At 41.8% G+C, this 16,272-nt stretch overlaps 1 protein-coding gene across 6 annotated transcripts in view; it reads left to right on the forward strand.

Moving 5' to 3' along the window:
* The window catches only part of LOC129860693 (rap guanine nucleotide exchange factor 3-like), a 48,032-nt gene that overhangs the window by 23,757 nt on the left and 8,003 nt on the right, over nucleotides 1-16,272 (forward strand). For all 6 annotated transcript variants that reach the window (XM_055931360.1, XM_055931354.1, XM_055931358.1 and 3 more), the window contains 9 exons: nucleotides 4,929-5,035; nucleotides 5,142-5,263; nucleotides 5,388-5,598; nucleotides 5,797-5,881; nucleotides 8,826-8,886; nucleotides 9,326-9,402; nucleotides 12,682-12,828; nucleotides 14,387-14,490; nucleotides 15,123-15,211. In XM_055931360.1, coding sequence (XP_055787335.1) covers nucleotides 4,929-5,035; nucleotides 5,142-5,263; nucleotides 5,388-5,598; nucleotides 5,797-5,881; nucleotides 8,826-8,886; nucleotides 9,326-9,402; nucleotides 12,682-12,828; nucleotides 14,387-14,490; nucleotides 15,123-15,211 — 1,003 coding nt within the window. The remainder of the gene's footprint in view (nucleotides 1-4,928; nucleotides 5,036-5,141; nucleotides 5,264-5,387; nucleotides 5,599-5,796; nucleotides 5,882-8,825; nucleotides 8,887-9,325; nucleotides 9,403-12,681; nucleotides 12,829-14,386; nucleotides 14,491-15,122; nucleotides 15,212-16,272) is intronic.

The raw sequence follows: 16,272 nt of genomic DNA on the forward strand, positions 1-16,272 counted from the left end.
CTGAAATTGGGGAGGAAGTGTACTTGTTGGAAACAATAACCCCTCAGAAGGTCTGACGTGGTCTTGTCTGTATAGAGAGTGGGATGTGAGATGCAGTTCCTACAGCTCCTCTGCCCACCGGCGTGGTGCTCCATTCCTCCCTCCAGGTACAGTCATGTTCCAGAGAGAACAGAAGAGGAGAGAACAAAGCCCACCAAGGTCACAGCACAGAGGGAGACTGTAGACTCGCCCACAGAGGAAACTTCAGAACATTAGTATAAACTTGACACTATTTAACACAGACTATAGGCACAAATATAGTAAACCCACACACCACACTCAGTTATTGAAACAGTTACTCTCACTGAGCCAGAGAATGAAGGTAACAAAGTGACTTTATTTAAGTGTTGTTAAAAGAAGAAAGAAAAGTGTGGGAGGAAAGGCCATAACCACAGACCACATTAGCCATTGTCAGACACAAACCAACCCACCCACAAATATACAAACCATTTTAACAGGCCCATATGTTCCTTTTGTGATACTACACTATTCAAACACAGACATAACATTCAAAGGCCGACTTTGACTTGGTCTCCATAAGAAAGTGTGTCATTAATGTTTATCTAAAGCACATATTCAGCCTGTTCCGGACCTGAAACGTCAGAGAGAGCAGTGTGAGAGAGAAAGGGCCACTTATACAGTACATACAGTATGTCATTCACCAGCACTGGCACACCTGAGGGAAAACGGTTTACTCTAACCTGATGCATGTGGTCGGAACAATCAGGGAGTTCCTCCTGCCTATACTACTAACACATGGGCTATAGTCCCTAGATCAGTGGTTCCTTACCTTTTTTGAACTGCGGCACACCTTTATGGATCCATTTTGTTTTTAGCACCACACCAAAAATGTTCCTATTAATTTATTTCGTGCTCATGACCTTCATCTGATCCCTACTGCAAAATTCTCTATTTTCTGTGACAAAAGTTTTTTAAAGATTAAATACAGTTTATTTAAACTATTTTCATAGTTCCTTACTCACAAAGATTAATTTGTGTGTACCCCTGTAAGAGCGTCCCACGAATCCTCACAATTTTTTGTAAAATAGGTCTTTAGTTTTAGACGGTTTGAGCGAGAGACGTGGTTTTCTGCATTGTAATGGTGCAACCACCGACACAAAGCCATGCATGCTGTGTTTGTTTATATGGCAGAGGCTGTGGTACAGCTAAACCTATAAGAGCTTATTTATTCTTCATATGAAAATGTGGACGGAATGTGACGCATATTACGGAACCAAATTAAGCTCTCGACCAATTTTTTTTAATAATTGAGCTGTGCGTCGCTCCGTATTGCTCCTCATTGACATTAATGGGTGAGGGCGGGAGGTACTGAATAAAAACAAACTTACTTCCTTGACAGCAGCTCTGTGCTGCTAAGCGAAGTGTAAGAAGTATGAATGCCCTGACTTGGCCAATGCAGATTGACCATGTAGCGCCTTTAATCAGACTTGCCTGTGCTAATTGTTCTCACAGGCGATGTAAATTGATACAACCCTCTGGGCAAAAACTTTTTGAATCAACATTGTTCCCACATTATTTCAACCCAATAAATCATTGCGATGAGATTGGCTCAAATCAAATTGTATTTGTCACATGCGCTGAATACAACAGGTTCACCTTACAGTGAAATTCTTACTTACAAGCCCTGAACCAACAATGCAGTTTTAAGAAAAATACCTAAAAATAAAAGAAACAAATAATTAAAGAGCAACAGTAAAATAACAATAGTCAGGCTATATACAGGGGGTACTGGTACAGAGTCAGTGTGCGGGGCACCAGCTAGTCGAGGTAATTGAGGTAATATGTATGTAGAGGTATTAAAGTGACTATGCATAGATAATAACAGAGAGTAGCAGGAGCGTAAAAGGGGGGGGGGGGGGGGGCAATGCAAATAGTCTGGGTTAGCCATTAGATTAGATGTTCAGGAGTCTTATGGCTTGGGGGTAGAAGCTGTTTATAAGCCTCTTGGACCTAGACTTGGCACTCCGGTACCGCCTGCCGTTCGGTAGCAGAGAGACCAGCCTATGACTAGGGTGGCTGGGGTCTTTGACAATTTTTAGGGCCTTCCTCTGAAACCGCCTGGTATAGAGGTCCTGGATGGCAGGAAGCATGGCACCGGTGATGAATCAACATAGAAAACTAAATGGATTTGCCAAAAAGTATCAACGTAACGCATTCTGTCTTTTTTTCACCTAACTTTTAACCTAAACCGAATGACATGGTGAAATGTTTTGTTGATTTTACGTTGAATTCACAGTAGATGACAGCTCAACCAAATGTAAATCAAAACCAGACGTTGAACTGACGTCTGTGTCCAGTGGGAAAGGACTTTGCTCATGATGTACGCCCCTCAACTGATAAAAATGTAACAACATGCCTGAGCAAACTGGATTTGTAGATACAGATGTAACCATGAGCTATTCAAGTTTCAATGTCAAATGCACAAGTACAGTCAAATGCCATTCTTCCAAGCGCTAAATCCAACAAGGCAGTAATCAATGTCAATATAGCACTAAAAATAACATAAGGTAGAAGAAAAACACACAAGAAATAAAAACAAGATAACTAAGAAGCTATATACAGGGTCAGTTCCAATACCATATTTACAATGTGCAGTGATTCAGGAGTGATAGAGGTAGATATGTTTTAGGGTAAGGTGACTAGGCATCAGGATACAAGATAAACAATGTATTTATCTGAGTGGCAGTGGTGCTCCCAAGTCAAAATTGAATGTGCATTCCACAGGTCACATTTATAAGTGTGTTCAAAATAATAAGGTTTGCAGCACACCTGACAGCTTCCCAAGGCACACACGTTGAAAACCATTGCGCTAGATTACATGCTTAGTAGATCTACATTTTCTCAAGTTGTTCATCACAGAGTTCACAGAGTTTTAGAGCTTTTGTTCTTACAGTATATACAGAACCGAACAGATTGATGATGAGTGATTATGTCCTGTGTGTTTAGCTACTTAGTAGGTGGGGTGCTGTACCCAGGATGTACTGTATGAAACGTTCTGTTTTGGTCTGTTGTTCTAAGAAAATGTGTTTAAGATTGCAAACTGAACACAGTCACAGTAGAAATGCCAGCTTGTCTGCAATGATGATGGGGGATTTATGCATTTGGAGTTTATTATCTAAGTGTCAGAGGTCAGAGATGACCAGGCTGAGAACATGGTGGTAGCTAGTGGTCCCACGGGAACAGTCAGGGCACATGGGAATAGTGGTGACCTCTAGCCAGCACAGCCAGTAGAGCCAGTCTGCAGTCCCCTGGGACCAGTCTGCAGTCAGTGGAGAGGAGGAAAGGTTCAGAATGATGCATACAGTCTGTAGACACTAGGTCTGGGAGCAGGACAGCCTGTGGGAAAACAGAGGTATGAAGGGGGGCTTGGGGGACCCCTCAGTTAACTTCTCACACAGCAGGTGTGTCTCTTTGAACTTTAAAGTAGCGTGCAGGTTTCCCCGTTCTTTTGTACATGATTCTGAAAAATGGATGAGAACCCCAGGTTCTGTCAGGTTGTGTTGTCTTTGCAGAGGCCGGAGTCGGCAGATCAGTCACGGGTCAGGAGCCAATCATTTCATCCTGAGTGGCTTGGAGCCAGAGCCATTGGCCAGGGCAGGCTAGGGGCTCGACTTTGGGGACAGGAGAGAGAGGGGAGAGGGCCTCACAGGCTGCCCAATCCACCACAACACCAACCAGAGCAGGCTAAGGGCTGAGGCCTGGCTAGGGGCCAGGCGTTTAGGAGAGAAGGCTAGGAAAGCACCGTCCAACACAACACCAAGCCAAGTGGAGACAAAAGCTAAAGGAAATGGTCTTTGTTAAGTTCAATCTGAATCTCAAGACCACCACCTTGGACAAACAGTGCCCTGAAGGAAGCCCAATAACAAACAATCAGCTGTGTGAGTCACTCGTGGAATCACAAGACTAGGATATTATTGAGTGGAAGGGAGTGAAACATATTGAGTGGAAGGGAGTGAAATGAAGACATTCTAGTTCATTAACAAACCAGTAAATATTGATATTTAGTCGTTTGTAATATTGGTTTTGTCATGGAGGTTGCGTATAAACAGGAAATGGTAGGAAATCGGCTGCACAGCAACAGACCCAATGTGCTGTGAGTTACATAAGCTTTAGTTTGCATCAGTGGTTGATACAGATTTTACACTCTAGTTTTCTTTCTTCTCACATTCTGTTTGGGTGGTAGAGCATGGCAGAGAGGAGTGAGATAGGAGGGGGCAGGGAATGGAAAAAAATGACTGGGAGGTGTATTAGAATTGATACTACTTAGAGAATCTGAGAGGAGGCAAAGTGAAAACTCTCAGAATGGCAAAGTTGTCAACGTAGCCAAGTGACATCCACTCACTCTCTGATGAGGAGACAGATATGTGTGTGGTGTGGGAGAGTTTAGCAGTGCAGTAACTCTCTCTATAACACATTCTCACCAGCTTTCCTCCCACACACGAACAATTAGGGACTCTAGCCCCTGCAAAGCAAAACACTCCACTCACACCAGTGATGTATGTGACATCACACATGGTTTCTGTAATGCTTCTCACAGAATATATGTTTTCTGCCACTGCCACTTGCTTTTCACTTTTCATTCTAGCTCCTTGCATGCTAAGTCTACACAGTGGGTCACTGTTGTCACTGTCTGTTGTCACAAGACCTTCTGTGTGACATTTCACATTTCCTGCTTTATTTATATGACCTCATGTCTTTATCACGTCATGAAAATTACACAGAAATAAAGGCATATTGGTTGTGTTTACATGATAAGCAGAGAAAGAGGGCCATTGTCCAATTATATATTGATTTGCACATAGCCTACATTTGACTGTATCAAGTATTTGATACAGTATTTCTCTCTCTCTTTCTCTCACACCTTGTAGTTTCTGTCGGATCGAATTCTGAAGGCAGCCAGGGTAGTGTATAGTGCCTTGATAGAGCGTAGCCCTGGCCTGATCAGAGACAGAAAGCATCACCTGAAGACCTACAGGTATGGAGCCTTGATTGCAAATTCTATTATTACTTTGCCTGTTTGTCTTTCTGAAATTAAAATACTAGATTGTTTCCTTGTAGAAATCTCACTCTTTCCCTTACAGACAATGTTGTTCGGGGAAAGAGCTTGTTGATTGGCTGATAAAGCTAAACGAATGCTTCCAATCAAGGAGCCAGGCAGTTGGCATGTGGCAAGTCCTGGTGGATGAAGGAATCATTGTTCATGGTAAGAGACTTTAATCAGAGTGAATGTATTATCATCATGTATTGTCAAATATGATCATTTGACAAGAATCAACCGCTCCCTGCTGTGAGTGTAACCAAACTCAATGTATCCTATCACAATGTAGTGAAGCAGGAGTTAAACTTCCATGACAAAGACACTCAATTTTACCGCTTCCTGGATTTGGAGTTCGGACTGAACCACATGACCAATGAGAAACTCTCACTGAACCACATGACCAATGAGAAGGACCAATTAGACGATGAGCTGCAGGAGGGTTTGTCGTTATTACTGCAGATTGGTCCAGATGCTCTTTTGACCATGATTTTACGTAAATGGTGAGTTCCATTTTATTATGCTGTGTGTTTGTATCAAGTTTGTTTTACATTTCAAGTCAAAGGGAAATTTCCATCTTCAGATGGACAATAAACTTCTATTGTATTATATCTGCTCTCCTATTGTATCATATATCATCCTATTCTAAGGCCTAACCTCTGACCCTATTGTAACCTGCGCATATCCCGACCTCTCTGCAGCCCCAGCCAGCGTAGTGCTGAGGACCTGGAGGTGATCTATGAGGAGCTGCTTCATGTCAAGGCTGCTGCTCACCTCTCCACCTCAGTGAGTTGCAGCTTCCTGTCCTGTCTTTGGCTGTGTCCCAAGTGGCACCCTATTCCCAATGTATTGCATTACCATATGGCTCTGTCCAAAAGTAGTGAGCTCCATAGTGAATGTGGCGCTATTGAGGACGCATACAGCCTGAGTCTAGTCAGAAGATGTTCTGTAGAACCCGTGCTACACCAGTCCATGGCCCACATTCACAGTCTCAGAGTAGGAGTACTAATAAAGCACCAATTTTGCCTAGATCGGCGGTCTTCAACCTTTTCTTGCCCACGGAAACCGCCAACCCAGCGACCCCCATCATATGTTAGCTAAAACATTCAGGTGAATGATAATGGCAAGGATATATGGCTAAGTCAAGAAAGCTTACGAGGGGCTAGCAGCACTTGCCACACTGGTAGCCTATTGGTGGGGACTTTTTCAAAACCTATGTCAAATACTCCAGTGAGTGTAATTGACTCCTAAGAGTGTAATTTGCTCAGTATTAGGATTTAAAAACTAAAGTTGTCATAATTTGAAATAAGATATTCTACTCTTTCTACTGTAGGTGTGTTATTCAAAATATGTTTATTCTGTCGTTGCTAGCGATATTCATAATAATCTTATTTTTTTAATCACTTTTATATATATATATATATATATATATATATATATATTACAGTACCATTCAAAAGTTTGGACACACCTACTCATTCAAGTGTTTTTCTTAATTTTTAACCATTTTCTACATTGTAGAATAATAGTGAAAACATCAAAACTATGAAATAGCACATATGGAATCATGTAGTAACCAAAAAAGTGTTAAAGAAATCAAAATATATGTTATATTTGAGATTCTTCAAAGTAGCCACCATTTGCCTTGATGACAGTTTTACAAACTTGGCATTCTCTCAACCAGCTTCATGAGATAGTTACCTGGAAGGCTTATCCAACAATCTTGAAGGAGTTCCCACATATGCTGAGCACTTATTGGCTGCTTTTCCTTCACTCTGCGGTCCAACTCATCCCAAACCATCTCAATTGGGTTGAGGTCGGGGGATTATGGAGGCCAGGTCATCTGATGCTGCACTCCATCACCCTCCTTGGTCAAATAGCCCTTACACAGCTTGGAAGTGTGTTTGGGGTCATTGTCCTGTTAAAAAACAAATGATAATCCCACTAAGCGCAAACCAGATGGGATGCCGTATCGCTGCAGAATGCTGTGGTAGCCATGTGCCTTGAATTCTAAATAAATCACTGACAGTGTCACCAGCAAAGCACTTCCACACCATCACACCTTCTCCTCCATGCTTCACGGTGGGAACCACACATGTGGAGATCATACGTTCACCTACTCTGCATCTCACAAAGATACAGTGGTTGAAACCAAAAGTCTCAAATTTGGACTCATCAAACCAAAGGACAGATTTCCACCAGTCTAATGTCCATTGCTCGTGTTTCTTGACCCAAGCAAGTCTCTTCTTCTTATTGGTGTCCTTTAGTAGTGGTTTCTTTGCAGCAATTCGACAATGAAGGCCTGATTCACACTGTCTCCTCTGAACAGTTGATTTTGAGATGTGTCTGTTACTTGAACTCTGTGAAGCATTTATCTGGGCAAAAATTTCTGAGGCTAGTAACTCTAATGAACTTATCCTCTGCAGCAGAGGTAACTCTGGGTCTTCCTTTCCTGTGGCGGTCCTCATGAGAGGCAGTTTCATCATAGCGCTTGATGGTTTTTGCGACTGCACTTGAAGAAAGTTTTTGACATTTTCCAGATTGACTGACCTTCATGTCTTAAAGTAATGATGAACTGTTCTTTCTCTTTGCTTATTTGAGCTGTTCTTGCCATAATATGGACTTGGTCTTTTACCAAATAGGGCTATCTTCTGTATACCAACCCTACCTTGTCACAACACAGCTGATTGGCTCAGATGCATTAAGAAGGAAAGAAATTCCACAAATGAACTTTTAACAAGGCACACCTGTTAATTGAAATTCATTCCAGGTGATTACCTCATGAAGCTGGTTGAGAGAACGCCAAGATTGTGCAAAGCTGTCATCAAGGCAAAGGGTGGCTACTTTGAAGAATCTCAAATATAAAATCTATTTTAATTTGTTTAAATTTGGTCGTTACATTATTCCATTTGTGTTATTTGATAGTTTTGATGTCTTCACTATTATTCTACAATGTAGAAAATAGTAAAAATAAAGAAAAACCCTGGAATGAGTAGGTTTGTCCAAACTTTTGACTGGTACTGTATATATATGTATGTATATATATATTTGTTTATTTATTTTTAAACATTGCTGAACCCCTGCAGTACCGCCCTGGACCCCCAGTTGAATATCGCTGGCCTAGATCATAGATCACAAAGAATACGATTATGTGGACGGGGGGAGACCTGATCCTAGATCAGTACTCCTACTCTGAGATGCTTTGTGAATTGAAATTGGGGCCAATTCTTGGAAAGGGAATTGAATATGGCCCCAGTTCTTAGAAAGTGAATTGAATATGGGGCCCAGTTCTTAGAAAGTGAATTGAATATGGGCCCAGTTCTTAGAAAGGGAATTGAATATGGGCCCAGTTCTTAGAAAGGGAATTGAATATGGGGCCCAGTTCTTCGAAAGGGAATTGAATATGGGCCCAGTACTTCGAAAAGGGAATTGAATATGGGTCCAGTTCTTAGAAAGTGAATTGAGCCTCCAGTGGACTAGAAAATCTGTACATGATGAGCGGTTTTCCCAGACCCAGATAAAGTAAATCCTGGGCTGCAAAAGCAATGCTCAATCGAGTTTTGAAAGTGATTTGAAGTGATGTTTAGTCCAGGAATAGGTTCAATCTGGGTCCAAGAGGAGGAAGCAGCCCTACTGTATGTCCTGTAGCGCTAAGGCTTTACACTGCCCCGCCCTCTGACCTCTCCCTGTTTAATCCTGTCTCATTCCCTTTCCTTTTTTCTTCCTGTAGGTCCGTAAGGAGTTGGCAGCAGTGCTGATGTTTGAGTCCCATGCCAAGGCAGGCACAGTCTGTGAGTGTCATAGTCCTCTGATGTTTTTTTTTAACTCTGGTGGGCGAGAGAGAAGAAAGAGAGCCTCACCGGGCCCACATCACCTCCACAGTGCTAGAGATACTCTGTCTCTGTTACCATCCTCCCCCTCAGTGCAGTATACAAAAAACCTGTCCATCAGTGGCAGAACAAATTACTACCCACTTGAATATTTCAAAATCTCTATCTTGGCCAATCAGTCCATTAGATTGTCAGAGAAATCTGTCTGTCTGCAAGCTGACTGAAACACTGAAATGTCAACCGAAAAAAAAATACAGATCACCTGCATTTTGCCTCCCGGGCCTTTCATTTTTATTGGACTTTACCTGTGAAGCACTGTGCCTACATCCTTGTCTGGTAGAGCTGACTAACTGTTGAGACTGATGTAACTCCTAAATCTCTGTGTCTTTGTGTTTCTCAGTGTTCAGTCAGGGAGACAAAGGCACTTCCTGGTACATCATCTGGAAGGGCTCTGTCAATGTCATCACACATGGAAAGGTAAGGTCTTTACCCCAGTTATCTTAATTGTGTACAATTCTTTAGTATAGACACTATAGATTCATGTTTGGATATAGAGAATTTGAATTGTATTCACACTACAGTTACAGTTAATAAAATCAAATGTTGTTGGTCACATGCGCCAAATGCAACAGGCGTAGACTTTACAGTGAAATGCTTACTTATGAGCCCATTCCCAACAGTGCAGAGTTAAAAAGTAAGACAAATATTTTCTAAATAAAACAGGAAATAGTAACACAATAAAAGCAATAGCGAGGCTGTATACAAGGAGTACCAGTACTGATTCAATGTGCAGAGGTACGAGGTAGTTCAGGTAATACAGTATGTACATGTGGGTGGGGTAAAAGTGACTAGGCAATCAGGATATATAATAAACTGAGTACCAGCAGCGTATTTTAAGTGTGAAAGTGTCTTTATTTGTGAGTGTGTGTGGCGTCAATATAAATGCATGTGTTTTGTGCGTGTGAGCGTATGCAGTCTGTGTGTGTTGGAGTGTCAATGTAGTATGTGTGAGTGTGTGTGTAGAGTGTGAGCGTATGCTTAGCACTGGTGACTGACTGAATCATTGATATATCATTGATATGTGCACAGAGCCAGTGCAAGAGAGTTAGTGCAAAACAATAAAGAAAGAAATCATTGATCATCATCAATGTAAATTTGTCCAGGTAGCCATTTGATTACAGTTTTTTCCAACTGCTTACACACGTTTACAAAACTGTCTCCTTTTTTCAAAACTCTACACACAATTCCCAAAACTGCACACACAAAATGCAAAATGCCTCACATCTCCTTCAAAATGTAACACTGCATTCAAAATGCCATAAACACATGCCAGAATGAAGCATTTGCATCAAATGGCAAACACTGCTTTCATAATAGTACATTTTTGGATATACCATGTAAACACTGTTGTTCTAAATCTAAAGCTCTTTGGTCTTTGATAGGCTTATATCTACATTTCAATACAATGTTCTACAGGGAAAGTAATCTGCTGAGAGGGGTAACAAGTACACTGTAAACACCAATGCAATGTAAAAACAGAAAATATTTATTAGGCCAAACATTACTGTTGTATACAGTAGCATACAACAAAACCATAAACATATGTAAACCAAAAGTATATTCTTTAGAATACAGTAAAGAACACAATTGTGTGTGTGGGGTCCCGGGGGGGCAGTCCAGGAATTGGTAGGGGGGGGCAGTCACCAGTGCTAAGCTACGCTTCATCTCTTCTCCGGCCTGGGTCTGGCGACAATACTTCGTCCACATCACAAGATACGTTTTCTCTTGCCAAACATCGAGGGAAGTATCTCCTAGCATGGCGTATCCAACCTTGGACAGAGGCAACCTCTATATCCCCACATGCGTCCTCCATTGCCTGGAGAAGCGGCATGCGGGCATAGGGTTGGCGATCATACACTTTCCAGTGCCAGGCTGAGAAGAGTTCCTCTATGGGATTTAGAAAAGGTGAATATTGGGGTAGGTACAAAACTACAAATTGTGGATAGGTGGCAAACCAGTTTTGGACCAGAACAGCCCGGTGAAAACTAACATTGTCCCATAAAACCACAAATCTAGCAGGCTACTGATCTGGATCAGGGACAAGCATTGTGTAAATTGCATCCAGAAAAGTGAGCATATGGCCGGTGTTGTACGGACCCAGTGTGGCATTGTGATGGAGGACCCCGTTTTGAGTGATGGCAGCACACATAGTTATATTACCCCCACGCTGTCCAGGGACATTGGTAATTGCCCTCTGTCCTATTACATTTCCTCTGCGGCGCCTGGTTGAAGCCAACCTCATCCACATAAATAAATTCATGGCGAATTGCATGGGCATCCAGCTCCAATACTCTCTGTAACAGACAAAAGGATATACAGATGAGTAAATATGGTATGTCTGAAGTACTGGAAGTAGTGTTGCATACATACCTCTACAAAGTCATTGTGCATATTCTTAACTCTGTCAGAGTTTCTCTCAAATGGCACCTTGTAAAGTTGTTTCATCGTCACTCGGTGCCGTTGGAGGATGCGTTGTATGGTCGACAGGCTTACAGTATTGATGTTGTTAAATATGGTGTCATTATTCAAGATATGCTCTCTTATCTCTCGAATCCTAATTGCATTGTTGGCCAAAACCATATTTATAATTGCAGTCTCTTGTACATCTGTAAACAAGCGTCCTCGTCCTCCATGATGTCTTTGCCTTTCCACTCTGTACAGAATTCAAACACAGTATGTGTTCAGCATAGGAACTGTAAACAATGTACTAAAAATGTAGTACAGCATGATAACCAACCTCATTCATTCAATGCAGTGCAGTAAATGGATGGCTTAGAGTTACAAATGTTTATGCAATACTATGCAGTCATACGTATTTTACAGTACATTACTGTAATGCTAAAATAGTCAATAGATAGTTGCATACCTGTTCTCATTTCTGAAGTTTCGAATTATGGACGCCACTGTAAATCGACTCAAGTTGGGCTGGACTCTCAGTCCAGCCTCTCTCATGGTCAAACCGTGGTTGATCACATGATCAACAAGTGTTGCCCTAATCTCATCAGAGATGGCTCTCCTTCCTTCTCTTCTTTGCCCTTGTCCTCTTCTTCCTCTTCCTCTCCCTCCTACTCCTCTTGCTCTCTGTCCATTGTTGGCATCCATTGTTCAAAACAGGTAATCTGACCTTTGACCTATTTATAGGCCTATACTACGGTAAAGCAGTGATTGGTTAGTGATCAGTTAAGCTATTAATGTTTGCACATGTGAGGAGTGTGTGTGTGTGACCTGGTGAATAAGTGTAGAATTTTGATTGGTTGTGTTTGGAAAAGGAAAGCAAGTCACTTCCTGTTAGATTTTTGTGTTTTAGGTATTGTATATAGAGAATTGTGTGTAGTGTTTTGAAAAAAGTGTTTTATGCAATTGACAACTGAGTCAAAGGCTGAGAAATAGCTTATGGTTTTGGATATTTGGTGTGTAGTTTTGCACTTTGAGTGAGAGGTTTCAAAAATCGTGTGACATGAAAAGATTTTGTGTGTAAGCAGTTGGAAAAAACTGTAACTGTTCAGCAGTCTTATGGCTTGGGGTTAGAAGCTGTTAAGGAGCCTTTTGGTCACACTTACATATTTATACTTTGTGTGTGTGTGTGTGTGTGTGTGTGTGTGTGTGTGTGTGTGTGTGTGTGTGTGTGTGTGTGTGTGTGTGTGTGTGTGTGTGTGTGTGTGTGTGTGTGTGTGTGTGTGTGTGTGTGTGATGCAGGGTCTGGTGACGACGCTACATGAGGGAGAAGACTTTGGGCAGCTGGCCCTGGTGAACGATGCTCCCAGAGCAGCCACCATCATCCTGAGAGAGGACAACTGCCACTTCCTACGAGTCGACAAACAGGACTTCATACGCATCCTCAAGGTACGTTTGGTCACAAACTGAAGATGGGTGCATATCGTATTCATACTGATGTGTGTGTACTGTATGTAAAGTAGATACACATTCTCTTTGATCACAACCTGCTTTTGTGTACAGTACGTACTCTATTCAAATCAATAGCGGTGTGTGGGTAAAATCACTAGGGAAGCCAAGCCAGGAAAAATGTCATACTTCAACCTATGTTGTATAATTGCGTTGTTTGCTCTATAACCCGTTAGTTCATACACCACCGTTACATACAATAAGGCCGTGACAACAAGAAGCCAACAATCACACAGTGGCGGAATAAATTCAACTACACATACGTTTGTTTCCTCACAAAACCAGAGAGCAACATCTGTCTGATGAAGTCCACAAAGCAAATATTCCATGTAACAAATTCAACTTAAACATGTAAACATCATCAAATCAACAAGGCTATATATGCTTAGTTTAATACATTGAAAGCAAATTTAAAAATACCAAAAACTATTTAGTCCAACCAATGTTGCTAAATATCATGTGGCTGTCCATGGCGCTGATTTCTCTGTGTGTGTGTGTGTGTGTGTGTGTGTGTGTGTGTGTGTGTGTGTGTGTGTGTGTGTGTGTGTGTGCGTGCATGCGCAAGTAAGTGAAACAAAAAAGCTGACTCACCTTACTTGAACAGTACGCTTTTAGTTTTTGTTTTCATAGGCTACCTAGCTAAATTGCTTGCTAGTCTAACTTCCTCGTATGGTTAACAATGAACCAGCTAAGTTAGCTAGCTAGTTAACGTGAGCCTACATCTAGGCTACATATTGAACTTCAATCATCTCAGGCCAGTAGCACAAAATGTTAATTTGTGGTTAGATCAGAATGGCCATCATAATCATAGGCCTGTCCAGAGAATTAAGACAAAACCACAAGTCCAAATCCCCATCTCCATGCACGGCTTAGGAAAGGGACGATTTAGCAAGCTAGCTACTGCAGGACATCAACACAAGTAGACCAGAAACAGACATGTTTTCTGACAATGAGATTATGCTTAGAATGTGATTTGATTGGTGTGAAGCCAAATCCAAAACTGGCCTCCCTTGGGCGTTTTGCTGCGCCAGGACAACCCACAGTTGAGCTCAGCTCAACACTGATTGGCTCATTCTTTTTTCTTTTTCTTATCAAGAGAGGCCAGATGCTTGCTGGCATTAATCAATCAAATGCTACAGCAGCAAAATGTCATACTCTTTTGTTCCAGACAGCATCAGATACGTGTGCTACACATACTAAGACAGAGGGGCGCTGTTTCCTTTGCTCTAAGGATTTCTCCTGTGAGATTCAACCACTTGCGAATTGACTCAAAATTCTGAAAACAGAGAGACGAAGGATATATTATTTTATAAATAAATAAATACAAATTGTCAAATATTTTGGGAAGCCTGGCTTCCCTTGGCATCCATGAATACACACCAATGATTCAAATATGCCTATTGCATATGCTAAAAGGTGTATGTATCCATGTGTACCGTGTATAGTGTGTACTGGATGTAAAGTGTGTGCATGACTGTGTGTTTACATTGTGTTTCAGGATGTGGAAGCTAACACCATGCGTCTGGAGGAACATGGTAAAGCTGTGCTGGTGCTGGAGAAGGCTGAGACAACCAATCCTGGAGGGGCAGGAAACAGCAGCAAGTAAGACACTCCCACCGTTCATATATTATACTGTATAACAACAACCAGTCAAACAAGCACTTCTACATTAATCAAGACCTAAATGAACACACTCCTTCCTCTAGGCATTCTTAGACCAATGTCATGTAAAACACACATTTTTACTGTAGGATATTAAATGTGCAAGAAACAAGCACTGTTTTAGTTAACAGTGTTGTTAATTGTGGCAGTTAGCTGCCTGCCTATTGTTGATTCAACACAGAAATAGACCTGAACCCTGTTCAGTTGAATAGACTGTGCTTTGTTATCTCACTTCAAGTCCAATTTGTAAGTCGCTCTGGATAAGAGCGTCTGCTAAATGACTTAAATGTAATGTAAAATGTAAGTGTTTTAGCAAACGTTGAGGTTAATCAATGTGGTGCTCAAATGGCTGCCTCATTATACTGTTAACCAATGTGTCCACCTGTGGCTCTTTCCACACTACATACATACCGACACACTCTCCCCCTCCCCTCTCCCTCTTTTTCTCCCTCTCCCTCTCCCTCTGTTACTTCCCCCTCTCCTTCTCCCTCCCCCTCCCCTCTTCCTCTGCCTCTCCCTCTGCCTCTTCTCCTCTCCCTCCCCCTCTCCCACTCCCTCCCCTACACACTCAGGTATACAGTGATGGCTGGAACTCCAGAGAAGATTCTAGAACACCTGCTTGAGACAGTGAAGCTGGATACTAATGGCAGTGATGCTATAGGTAGGAAACCTGTATGGCTTGCCTTGTATGGGTCCAAACGTTTCTCTACTGTAGTGGCTGGACCCCTCTATGTCGCTGGACCACTGACATACTCCCACTGTTTTATGTTCAAAGAACAGGAGTTCCTCTTTTAAAACAATCTAGGTAGAAGCAGGAATTCTCCAGGGTGTTTAGGCCCCTTGCTTTTTTTCAATCTTTACTAACGACATGCCACTGGCTTTGAGTAAGGCCAGTGTGTCTATGTATGTGGATGACTCAACGCTATACACGTCAGCTACTACAGCGACTGAAATGACTGCAACACTTAACAAAGAGTTGCAGTTAGTTTCGGAATGGGTAGCAAGGAATAAGTTAGTCATAAATATTTCCAAAACTTAAACCATTGTATTTGGGACAAATCATTCACTAAACCCTAAACCTCAATTACATCTCATAATGTATCATGTGGAAATTGAGCAAGTTGAGGTGACTAAACTGCTTGGAGTTACCCTGGATTGTAAACTGTCATGGTCAAAACATATTGATACAACAGTAGTTAAAATGGGGAGAAGTCTGTCCATAATAAAGCACTGCTCTGCCTTCTTAACAACACTATCAACAAGGCAGGTCCTACAGGCCCTGGTTTTGTCACACCTGGACTACTGTTCAGTAGTGTGGCCAGGTGCCACAAATATGGACTTGGGAAAATTGCAGTTGGCTCAGAACAGGGCAGCACAGCTGGCCCTTAAAAGTACACAGAGAGCTTACATTAATGACATGCATGTCAATCTCTCATGGCTCAAAGTGGAAGAGAGATTGACATCATCATTACTTGTTTTCTTAAGAAGTGTTGACAAGCTGAAGGTACTGAGCTGTCTGTTTAAAATACTAGCACGCAGCTCGAACACCCATGCATACCCCACAAGACATGCCACCAGAGGTCTTTTCACAGTCCCCAAGTTCAGAACACACTATGAGGGGCTCACAGTACTACATAGAGCCATGACTACATTAAACTCTATTCCACATAAGGTAACTGATGCAAGCAGTAGAATCAGATTTAAAAAGCAGATAAAAATACA

Source organism: Salvelinus fontinalis, chromosome 8 (genome assembly GCF_029448725.1).
Source record: "Salvelinus fontinalis isolate EN_2023a chromosome 8, ASM2944872v1, whole genome shotgun sequence".
In the NCBI taxonomy this organism is placed as follows: Eukaryota; Metazoa; Chordata; class Actinopteri; order Salmoniformes; family Salmonidae; genus Salvelinus; species Salvelinus fontinalis.